Consider the following 12839-nt stretch of genomic DNA (forward strand, 5'->3'; position numbering starts at 1 on the left):
CAAAAAATACTGTGTACACACTACATGTTTCAGCAGTTGTCTGAGAATCTGATGTAGACTTTTTCTCTCCTGGGACTGCACTATCCTGAATGTTTAATGTTTACCATCATCAAACACCTACTGCATTCTTTTTTTTTTTTCTCTTTTTAAAATTTCGTTTAATTTCAACACATCCATTATTTACTATGTATTGTAGTAGCTTTTCATTAATATGGATTAGAAAAAGTTGTCTAAGTATTCTATTTGCTTTCCTCCAAAGTTAGAAGAGTCAAAAAAATAGATTCTGAATATGCTGTTTCCCCTTTTACAAAACCTTGACTGGCAGTCAGGGAAAATAAAAAGTCCTAGTACAGGCAAATGAGATGTGAAATTGCAAAACAGCTAGATGAAAAGGCAGTACATTTCAACATACGCATACACCTGGAAGCCAAACACCAGACGACTTCAAAGTTCATCAGTCCCCCAAGGCATATTGCTTCCGGTGTCTTACTGTCATGAAGAAGTGAAAATTGTATTTTATAAGAGAGGTTTATACCTATAAAGTCTTTCGTTATTCATGCAGGTACATCAATGACAACTACTTTAAAGCTCCATTTGCATCAAGTGACCTGAATCCACCACAAAACAAATTAAAATAGAATAAAAATGCATTTACAATTGTTACCATAACATTACAAGTGGAAAATGTTCCCACACTACTTGATAATCATTACACATACTACTAAAAACTAGTATTAGATATATTTCATTACACGGAGTTTTTGCTTTAAGAGATCTTTAAGGGCATAATTTCTCTCTATCCAACTATGAAGCTATAAATACTTTCAAATCATGTAAGGCTGTTTTCCCCCCTAAACCTGCAGTCTGTTTGGCAGCTCAGTTAAATTTTATTCTTTTCCAGATCAATTATAAAGTCATTACTGTCATAAAAAAGTTATAATCTTTTGATTAAAATACAGTTTTGTTTGTACATTTCCAGTCAACTTTCTAAGTTGCCTTTCAGACTGCAACCTTCTGAGGCAGAAAAACAACCTTCATGTGTGCCTAGCACAGCAAAAATCTAATCAAGTACTTGTGAGTGTTGTTAAGAGTACATAACCTGTATTTCACCTTTCATTAAAAAAAAAAAACTCAAAAGAAAAAAAACACCACAAAAACTTTTCCTTAAGTGGACATGAGCATCCAATTTTGTCCTTCCTTCCATCTCACAGAAAATGAATGCATCGAATAGACTAGATGCACAAATATACAGACCATTAGAACAAATGACAAATAGAATGAATATTCCTTTGAAGTTATTGCAACCTTTCACAAATAACAGACTCTACAACGTAAAAGAATGTAAAGAGGAAGTAATTTTGCAGTTTTTGCACTTATTTCTCTGAAATTTTGTTAGTAGTTTATACCAAAATTACACAGAATTACTGAGTGGCAACAATTAAACAGGAACACATTTTGCAATTACTGAGATTTAGTCAACCTAAAACTTAAAAAAAAAAAAAAATCACAATTTACTCTTCCACTAATAATATTCTATGCACAGTATAAAGGAAGTGGCAAAAGAGAACTAAAAAAACCAAAGCAAACCACAACAACCCAGTAACTTACCCGCAAGGCTTCAATTACAAGGTCTCGTGCTTCTAGTTCTCCCTCCATTATACTCAAAAGCATCCGCAATTCTGACTTGCTCAAGTTATCCACATCGAATTCTCTTTTCTGTAAGAAACAAAACACTGATGAACACACTAATTGAGCGCAATAGTTACTGTAGATCTGAAATATAGACATATCAGCATCTGAATTATGGGTTCTTCAAACACCAATAACTCTCAAAAAGGTAAAGTGGCTTTATTTGTCAAAAATAAAGTCAAAATTAATACCAAATAGTCTGATTCTTTTTATTTAAAGTGAAGAAATTAAAAGCCCACCAGTATGACACTGTTTCAAATCCTATACTGTTGCAAGGAATTGATCCTGCAAAGTCTTGTGAATGAAAAGGGTGAAATGGTAAAGAAACGGACTTTGTGATGAACAGTTCCTATATGCAGCCTCACAGAGCACCAAACAATTAATCACACCTGAAGTAGCACATCAGGGATGAAGGCAAGAGACAGTGAAAAAACCTAGACCACAGCGCACCCAATCTAGTGTAACCTGTGCCTCGCTTACAAACAACTACCAACTGATCCCAGTATGCTGGGCTGAATGTGAAATTTTGAAGCGCAACTTATGAAAAGACATGAAAGCTCATTTGTATGCTCTATTTGCAGTCCCATTTGTTTGGCTGGAGCATACAGTTCAGGTTTAAGAGGCACTGACAACAGTTCACAGCAACAATATCTTCTCACTCCACAGTCACCAAGATCAATCTAAGTCTGACTTCCACCCCTAGCAAGACAGGAGAAGGAGTTTATACTGACAAATAAGATCACTGAGCACATGCATAAACACCTTATGCTGGACATATCAGTAAGGCTTCTGTAAAACAAAATCCACCTCTTGAACTGCTACAGTTCTGTAACAATGTCAGTAGACACATGGATAAAGAGAATCCACTGGACACTAATATATCTGGATTTTCAAGAAGTTTTGAACAAGGTTCTATACCAAATATAATTACAGAAACTCCTATCCAACAGTACTGGATGAAAAGACACTTCATGTATAGGAAGCAAACACTGTGGGGTAAGAACCACTTTTCATGACAGAGACAGGTAATCAGTGGGACATCTCTGGGACCAGCTTTATTCAACTTCTTCATCAATAACCTGGGAAAAGGACTGAGAAGTGCCAGGGTCACAACAACCCCCTGCAATGCTACAGGCTCGGGGGAGAGTGGCTGGAAAGCTGCCCGGCAGAGAGGGACCTGGGGGTGCTGGCCGACAGCCGGCTGAACATGAGCCAGCAGTGTGCCCAGGTGGCCAAGAAGGCCAACGGCATCCTGGCCTGCATCAGAAATAGTGTGGCCAGCAGGACTAGGGAAGTGATTGTGTCCCTGTAAGAGGAGCGGGGGTTGTTTAGTCTAGAGAAGAGGAGGCTGAGAGGAGACCTTATCACTCTCTACAACTACCTGAAAGGAGGGTGTAGTGAGGTGGGTGCTGGCCTCTTCTCTAAAGTAACAAGTGACAGGACAAGAGGAAATGGCCTCAAGTTACACCAGGAGAGGTTTAGGCTAGATACTAGAAAAAAATTTCTTCACTGAAAGAGTGATCAGGCATTGGAACAGGCTGCCCAGGGAAGTGGTGGAGTCACCACCCCTGGAGGTGTTCAAGAAACGTGTAGATGTGGTGCTTAGGGACATGGTTTAGTGAGTTAGGTGGTGTGGGTTGACAGTTGGACTTGATGATCCTTGAGGTCTTTTCCAACCTTAATGATTCTATGACATCTACCTCATATGGGAGTTAGCACATAATTCCTCACTTAAAAGGTTAACATCCTAATTTTGTCAGTATATAAAACCCTGGTAAACCCACATCTCAAGTATTGCATAAAGTCCTCATCTAAAGGTACAGAATTGGCCAACTAAAAGTATGAAGGGAGGAGGAATAACTACTTCACAAAGGCAGTAGATAAGATAAATAAAAATCTCTTGTTCACCAATATCCACAACGCTAGCACAAGTAGATGCTTAGTGAAATTAAAAGACAATCATTTTAAGGGAGAGAAAACAATATTTATTCCATGTGCCAGATTCAGCTGACCAGCTTGATTTCCAATACTCTGTTCACTGCAAGGGAAATACTGCAGTCCTTGCTATGATGTAGATGTGTCACCTAGCAAAGCCCTGAGATGTGGACACTCAGTAACATTCAGAATGAAGTAATCAGTTGCCAAATTAGCTGAACTGTGTATCTGGATCTACTGTCTATTTTCCCTGAAGGATGTAAGACCTAAGAGTTCAGCTACACAGGAGCTTATCACAGGAAAATCCAGTAAAAATTAAAGCAAGTACCCTTTCTGCTTTCTCAAGGTGGGAGGAAGACAAAACAGTTGTTCTTCTCTCAAGGCAGAAGGCCACAGATCAAAACTACACAAAGCTATAGCTGTATTAGATTCACTCTGTGTTCCATTTTTACTCTATAGTTAAAACACACAGAGGTGCACAAATGGGTAGTGAGAACTGTATGCCAGAACTTAACTGTTTGGATTTGATATATGTTGGACTGAGCTTCTTCATTTATGTGAACAACATGGATCAACAAGAGGAGCAATGAGTTGTACTCAGTGTAACTGTTTTGGGGGACCATCTACTCTAACCAATATTTCTAAACTGAACAATAGTTATCCTCTATTTTTGCTGCCTGGGTCAGCTATTCCTCTAATCCAAAACACACCACTTGCCCTCCACACCAAAGAAAAACAACCAGTTTCTCTGAAAGAGAACCCAACCTGCTGTAACAGCCTCTCACATTGCTCCTCACAATTCTATACTGTGCTCACCGATCTATGGACATGTAAAAAGTGCAAAGTTGCTAAATGTATACGGTTCCTCATGTAATCTAGTGTCAGTAGACTAGATTTTCCCTTATAGGCTGCAGCAGATATCACTCTCAGTACTTTTAACTCCTAAATTTAATTCAGTCAGATAGCAAGACCCACTTATCCACCCTCCTTCTTCTATGAACCACTTAATAAAATCTAATAGCTCAAAGACAGCAATTAATTTATTCATATAACTTCCTTTTATAACAGAAACCATCTCAATTTTTCAGATGGACAAGTGATTCAGAGATAGCAAGTCGGTTTTTTTTTTTACAAACCACACAGAAAGTAAGTATTGTAAAACACAATATTCAGTAACAATCTTTTAAGTCTCCATTCATTTAACCACAACATTACCTTCCCTTTCTAAAATGTGCTTGCCTCCTCTGACAAAAAAAGGCACCAGAGGTTTCTAGATAGGGACAAAGTTAAGAGGGGCATCCACAAAAGTACAATGCAAGAAACGTGATCCTACTCTTTTCTCTAGGTCAGTAAATTCAGCTTGTTGGGAGGTATAACACAGGGCAGGACTTTGTCAAAAGACTGACTGTACATCACAGGTGAAACTTTTAATTTCTGCAGTCTTCCACAAGACATAAACGAAAACAGTCTTACATCCTTAAGAAACCAAAGGCATTCTTCAACATATGTGATGCAATGATGAGCTTTTTTAACTAAGCATTTAATCAAGCAATTAAAGTAAATTTTGCTCAAGTAGACACCCTGAACCAGAACGTATGAAAAAACAGCAATAACGAGCATTAGAAGTGTTCTCTGGCAATTTACAGTTATACATAAATAGACACAAAAAAATGTTAATAAAAGACATACCAACAACATAAGCAGCCTAGTTTTTATATTTTTCATTTTAAAAACTTGAAGTAAGAACTAGCAAAACCACTTCATATATATGAACAATTCCAGCATATCAGACTAAAAACCCACTTAGCCAAGCATCCTGTCTCCAAAAGCAGCCAATAATGGATCCCTTGAAATCAGTACCAGAGCAGGACAAGCACACAATTATATTTCCCAGGAATACCCTACCAGCCTCCCACAATTTTCAGTTTGTGCATGTTCTGAGCAAGAAATTGTGATTTTGTATGTAGGACCCCCGGCTGATGTACCTGTTGTGAATTTGCCCCATTGCTTTTTTAATCTCTATGTAATTTTAGCATCCACAACATGCCACAGCACAACTACACCTTTGCTGTCAGTTTGCTACTTTTGTTTAATGCTTTCTGATTTATTAAACACAGAAAACATAATTATTACCCACACTCTCCCTGCTACACACTCTGTCAGACAAGTCTTCACATACATACGAAGAACAATCAAAAGTTCCCAAAACTGATGTTCAAAATCAACCCAACAAACACACAAACAGAAAAATAAAAAAATTTAAGAGCTTTTTAGGATGAAAGAGAAAATAAGTGAACTTTTGGGCTGCATTACCTGCACTCATTTATAGAAGAGTTATTTTAGCATATGAAAAATGTCATAAATCGGATGAGTATCATCATTTTACCACTAATTAAAAATGAGCTATCATTTTTAAAGTCTTGTTTATGAACAATTTTATGCCCACTGAGGCTTTCTTATCATAACTTTAGCAGATCAATTCCAAAACTGGAATGACCACTTTTTTTCCAGTACTTTAAAAACATCTTAGATTTGGTCACTATGGATAAGCAAACTTTAATCCCCTCACACAGGGGGATCAGCAAGAGGAGACGGTAGTTGCTGAAGAAGCTACCAAACCTTCTCCCCATGCGCATCTTGGAATCAACACTTATGGAGCTACAATGTAGCTTACCCTAACTGGACCAAAATACATAGTTTAAATATTTAATATATTCTCAAGCATAGGTGTAAAAATATTTTAAAGATTTGGGTAGATAAAGCCTATGATGAAATAAAAATATCCTTTCTCTTAAACACTTCCCTGGTCTTTTCCAACCTTAATGACTCTATGATCTTTGGGGGACCAAGATGTCGGTCATGGCAGGCTTACCTGAAGTTCTTATTCAGATGTTTGCCTAAATCATAGAGAAAACTGTTATTAGATCAAGAAAAGTAATCTTCCCAACATCTTCCAGTGGAGCAGTAAGTCTTAGATCTCCAGAAAATAAAGACTGAATTAACAGCTCATGGCTTATGTGCCATCTGGGGTTTAGCTACAATACCTCTGGTATAGTGCCAAGCTGTAACAATTTAACAACTATGTAACTGAGCCATCCATTATATTGGTTTTACAATAGAGATACATGAATATGTTGCCCCAGGGTGAAATTTGGCATACACAACCAAAATGTTAGAGAATTTTTTTGTCTACCTCTTTCGGATTTCAAAATGTCTGGTTTATTTGATTTATAAGAATAAAGTACCTGAAAAAGACTACAACTTCAGTCCTCTGTGTCTCTAAAACTCCACGTTATTTTTCAGATCAGTTTCGTAAGGGCTGTGTGTTGCCTGGCAGCAAGCGCACTGACAATACAGCAAACAGCTAATTAGCTAAAAGTCATTCAACCACCTGTGTAGGTATCACAAAAAGAGTACAGGCAAATGATAACCTGCGTTGCCAAAGATTAAAAGAAGCTCTACCACAAACCAAAAAGGCGATAAAAGCATCTCTTCTGAACATTGGACAGGCATTTTCCCACCTCCATCATCTTTGGAAAAGACAGAAAGAGGATGAAATGGGAAGGTCACCAAGAGGCACTGGAACAGAAGGGACTCTCCCACATGCATAGCTATTTAGAGCAGAGATGGTAAAAGTCTTTAGGGTTAAATTTATCCCACCAGCCTTTCACAAAAAAAAAAAAAAAAAAAAAAAATCTTGTGAGGGATGGGCAGTGCCAATAGCTTGGTTTTGCTGACCTAGCCCTGTTGATAGTGCTGGCAACTTTAGGAGCTAAGAGTGCTGTTCATTGTGCTATGACAGCAGCTGCTACAAACTCTGCACCCTTCAGGAGAAGCCTGAATAGGTAAAGTATGAAAGATATAACTTCATACTTTCCCTAAGAAGAACAGAGGTGAAAAGCAATTTAGCTGTGGATTAACCGCAAATGACCATGGAAAACAAGCTCCCTCCTGATCAGAAAGCAGCTACATAGCCTTTTTAAAGATGGAGCTGGGTAATAACACAGGACTTGGGAATGAAACCTGCGGAGTAAAACTGAGGGCTGAAGTGTAAAGATGTGAGGCAGAAGTATAAAAATGTGTATAGGAAAACAAATAGGGAAAAGCTGTCAAAAAAAAAAAAAAAGTCCTTTCAGAAGGGAAGGGAAAAGTACATATCTACATTTGTTACATATTTTATATTGAGTTCCATTAAATACACACAAGAATCCTCCCGAGGATTCACAAAGCAGACTTCCAAGATGAGGTTCTAAAAATAAAAAAGTTTGCTATTACTTATTGGGCTAAAGAAAGTCAACTTTTAATATCAAGATGGCCTCACTTCTGTCAGAACCATGAAACAACTGCACCAGGGAAATACAACCCCGATTCATACACTTCACAATATTGAGTATGTCCCCCCAGGTACAAGTCATCTGACAAAGTTCAAAGATTTGTTTTGACTAATTTTATTTATTTGCCTACATAGCAGTACCTAGTGTTATTTGAACTGTCTGGAGGATCAGACATATCTTTTTGGGACAGGTAGATATGACACAGGACTTAGGAGAATCATTCGTGCCTTCTGGACTGATAGCAGAAGGCCAGCTGGGATACCCCAGAGTACTACAGATGGACCTCTAAAGGAAGCCCTCAAGACAAGACTAAGACACAAAGGTGGGAGCTATGTAAGCTAGGTACCCAATGTCCCTTTATTTTCAATGGAGAACTGATCAGCCTAGCCAAAACAGCCAAGAAAGCTATTCAGCTAACCAGCCAAGAGAACTATTTGCTCATAGCTCCACTGACTGTCTTGGTCAGATTTCTACTGACTGTAACAGGATATTAAATGCTGTGCACACACAGACACCTAAATTTAAGTGTTTTGAACACCATCCATACCTCTAGGAGTCAGCTGCCTAAGTAATTTCATTCAAAAACAGAGAAGCTCACAAACCTGTTTTTAAACCAGGTTATTCCTTCTAACCACTTACTTCACTCCATCAGCTATAAAAGGAAGTTTCAAGACCTAGCTCAACATAAACATGAGTATGTGGGCAAATGAATCCTAACCCTTTTCCAATAAAGAAAACTCTGCAAACTGAGAGAGCATTAAAAGAATATCCACACAGTATTAATGAATACTTCAGGGAAAACCACAATTTATTGGCTTGGTTGCAGAAGGTTTGTTCTTTAGTCTGAAACTATGGTAAGAGTCTCTGATCCCATGCTCTCCAGAAATTATCTGATGCAAAAGTATATATATATGCTTATTCTGCCTTCCTCTTCCCCAAGCACAGCTCCCTTGCTTTCTGGGCTATCCAAAGGTTTTCTTTAAAAGGTATGGGGGAGGTTTTGTTTAGTTGATGTGGGTTTTTTTGGCTTGAGTTAACTGCCAAACTCTTAACAGCTTCAACATTAACCATAAATATACCTCAAAACTGGGAATTTTTTTTTGAAACAAAAAAACCAGCCTCCAATCCCTCCAAAATTAGTAAAACACTGACCTTTACATATACCCAGATATTGTCATAGCTGTTAAAACATGTTTGCAATCTATTAACAGCCACAAAGGTACTTAGTCATTTTTTATTTCAGTGCAAGTTAGGTAACCAAGTCTTTTTTTTATGGATCCAGGCCCACAACCCTTCAATAACCGTGTTTAAACTCTTAAATTTAACAGCTAATTTCTATTCAGAAAGTCACTTTCAGATAAGTCACTTCTAAGGCAAATAGTATATGATTAGACCAAGATACAGGTACATGATCTTGAAGCTATATTTAGAAGTTTTCCAGAAGCTATCTTTAAGTCTTCCAGAATTGCACACCTTACCCTGTACTACAATAGAACCAAAAATCAATGCCCAAGAATTCGCATACCATACAGGCAGTACCTCTTCCCTAAGCCTACTTGACACCTTCCTGTTTACATATTCAAGGATTACACAGGTATTGTAAGACAACTGCTGCCTTCCTTAGGTAGGAGTGGAAGCAGAGGCAGGCCTCAAACTGTTGTCTTCCTGAGCTCTTTCTTTCCCATCCCGATTTTCATCTCTATTCCTATCTTGCTATATCACCTCCAAGGCCAAAGCAACACTTCCACAAATTAACTCAAAGCAGCTGGGAAAACAACAGCACTGCATCCTCTAGATTTGCATCTCCATGCCACTTTCACACATCTGGCTCACAGCATTTCCCCTCTGCACTTCACCTTTAATGACAGTGTGACAAGTCCACATTTGGAAGAGAACACTGACAAAGCGTACTAGGTTCAACAGCTTTCTTTTCTCATCCCCCAGGACCTTCACAATAAGGGAAGAGAGGCTGTGCTGCAGGTCATGGAGTAGAAGGCACAGAAAAGACAATAATGTAGTTTGGGGTAGGGAAGAGGAGAGGGGGAAAGGAGGTTTGAAGTATATCACTGCAAGATGGATCAAGATCAATTTCTCATCACAGAGGAGCAGCATGACTAAAACAGACAGAACTGCACTGTCTCTGCATCTCAGCTACATGTTGTAACACCACAACAGCATCACACATCTGACTAGATGAAAATAACTTCTCTGAACAATAACGCTACACTGAGAACTTGTATTCAGATGAGGACAGTGGCAGTTAATCAAAGTCCTTTTCCAAGGGACCATTTTCCAGTATACAGTCCCTAATAAAAGATACAGTCTTTGCTTTTCAAGGGTTATGGTCTCATTCTTTGCTACTTGCAATATTTTTCAGATAAGAATCTTTCCAACTGATCTAAATCAGCCTGTATAATTGATATGATCAAACCATTATTTAGCATTTCACTATATTGACCAGAATGACAGTTCTACTATAAGCATTCTTGCAGATCGATAGATAGTGAACATACCAAACAAGGCATGAAATCCAACACAACATCACCACAAAGTGTCATGGAATTTCTCTCCATTTGTCATTTTCTTTAAATATTGACAGGTATTTTTTTTAACACAACTTTATGTACTGTTACTTGACCCACAGCAACCCAGACTGATCCTTTCAGGTATGAACACATCATTCTTAATGAAATTTTGACCGGTAAAGACCGCAGCAAAATCCCCACTCACTTTAGAGGAGTCAAGATTCCACTCTACCAATACCCTCTACATGTACAGCTTTACAGACAGCAGAAAATACTGTCTTTCAGAGAAAAATAACATTTATGCTTTTGATCACTGGTCAAGCAAAATCAAACCCAGAAATTTTACTGAATAATTCTAACAAACTTCATGTTTGATGTAACAGGCTTTTCACAGGCTTTGTTAAAGCTACACTGAAGCTATAACGTGTGACAAGGCAGCCCTCTATGCACAGCACGCTGGTGTTCAATGTTTCAACAAAAAGACTGTCAAATTGGATTATTTCTTTCTATTATATAGTCATTATTGGTAGACATTATGCAGATGGAAATCATTCAAAGATGCTTTAAAATACACACATATGTTTTCTCTTAATTCTAGTCCGAATTGCAGCAACACGTTTTCACTGGCTTCAGTGAAATCAAGATGTACAGGTATGAAAAAAGACCAGAACCACTGCCCTGCCATTTTTCCTTGTCATTCTTTACCACAATAAAAATACCAATATTTCGTGGGAAAGAAGTGGTAGGCTCATCAAATGCTGTGCTCCATCCAAGGAAACTCAGAATGACAAGACTATATAGGGTTTGCTCCTAAATGTAATGCACTATGGAACAGTCTAGGCTTTTTCAGTCAAATTCCCTGGTGAATGTAAAGAAGGGAGGGAGGGGAACACTTTTTATCCTCTTCCATAGTGCTTCTAAAAGCAGTAAAAAAAGTCTTTTCTTCCAGTGACGCTACTGATAGTTCAGCAAGGTGCAATAACAGCATTTAGTATCGAGAAAACCTACTGCACCATCCTGTGTTATACACCTCCTGCTTACACCATAAAATTCACACATTAACATATTATAAATACTATTCTTACGTTTTTTTACCGCACCATTTGTGCAATCAGGATTCTATAAACTGAAAAACAAAAGAGAAAATATAAAACTGTACTGAAAACAATATTTTGTTATAAGTTGAAGTTTAGCATGATTTACAAGATAGTCACCTGGATGCTTACTGTCATCCTAGAAGTAAGCAAGATGATCCAATTCATAATTTTGTATCTTGAGTTTAAAAACAGAAAACAAGCTACTCATCGTAACCCTTCAAAAGGAATATTGGAGTATTGTATAAATACTTTTTAAAAATCTTTCATTCCACAGAGGAGTTCTTTTTGCTTTCCTGTACAACAGATAAAATTAAATCAACAATCCAACATTTATATTGGCAAGGAAAAAAAGATGAAAAGGAATACTAAATATTAAGTGATAGAAGGCAAATTAAAAATAAAAGTAATAATTTAAAAATATTTTAAAATATTTTGTTATTGCTTAAATATAGCTATTACTTTTGTTAGAGAGCAACACACAAGTTACTTCCTAGCATCTCTTCAGTTTTTAAAAAAACATTTTAAGAGCAGCTTGCAGTGTAGATCTATCACTCCTACCTTCCACAATGAGAACACCAAATTGCATGAGTGACTTATACTGCACTGCCTAACAGGACAAAATTGGAGTGACACTTGATTACAAGCTACTCTTTTGAGTTTTTAAAACTGAAACTTAAGGAAGTAATAAAATGAGTACACTACAGAATTTAGTGTAAATATTTTTTTTACTCAAAACTAGGGCTTTAAAGTATTTAATATCCTGCTTTTATGAATTCTTACCTTAATATTCATTTGTGTCATGGTTATGTCATTGCTCTAAAAGACAGTGATGTTATAAATATTCCCTGTATAAATATTCACTGTGTACTTTTTTAGGTAAAACTCTATTTCCACAACACTGCAGAAGTTAAAACATGCAAAGAAGATTAAGCACTCAGTTGCAACAGGGTTTCAGATTAGAACTAGTGCCTGTTTGAAAGAAAACAAAATAATAAAGAAAACTCCCAGCAATACTCCCTTCGCGGGTCATCACCTTCAGAAAGGATCCCAAGCAAGACGTGCACCTCTGCGGTGCTACTGTCCTAAACTTTGCTACGAGGCCGAGCCCTCACAGCCTGATTCTGGACCTGGCCACCCTGCTCTCACAACGGCTGTCAGTCAACCAGCCGATTAACACGGGCTAATCGGCCCCGGAACGGTCCCCAGGCAGGTTTGCCCACGGCGGGTCTGGGATGCGCCGGGCGAGCGCTGCCGGGCTG

At 37.8% G+C, this 12839-nt stretch overlaps 1 protein-coding gene across 1 annotated transcript in view; it reads right to left on the bottom strand.

Annotated features, from left to right (window-relative positions):
- The window catches only part of CTTNBP2 (cortactin binding protein 2), a 75634-nt gene extending 73923 nt beyond the window's left edge, over window positions 1-1711 (bottom strand). The window contains 1 exon segment of the mRNA XM_010087677.1: window positions 1609-1711. Coding sequence (XP_010085979.1) covers window positions 1609-1671 — 63 coding nt within the window. The 5' untranslated portion in view covers window positions 1672-1711.
- Between the last annotated feature and the right edge of the window lie 11128 nt (window positions 1712-12839).

Source organism: Pterocles gutturalis, unplaced genomic scaffold, assembly GCF_000699245.1.
Source record: "Pterocles gutturalis isolate BGI_N339 unplaced genomic scaffold, ASM69924v1 scaffold23236, whole genome shotgun sequence".
NCBI lineage: Eukaryota > Metazoa > Chordata > Aves > Pterocliformes > Pteroclidae > Pterocles > Pterocles gutturalis.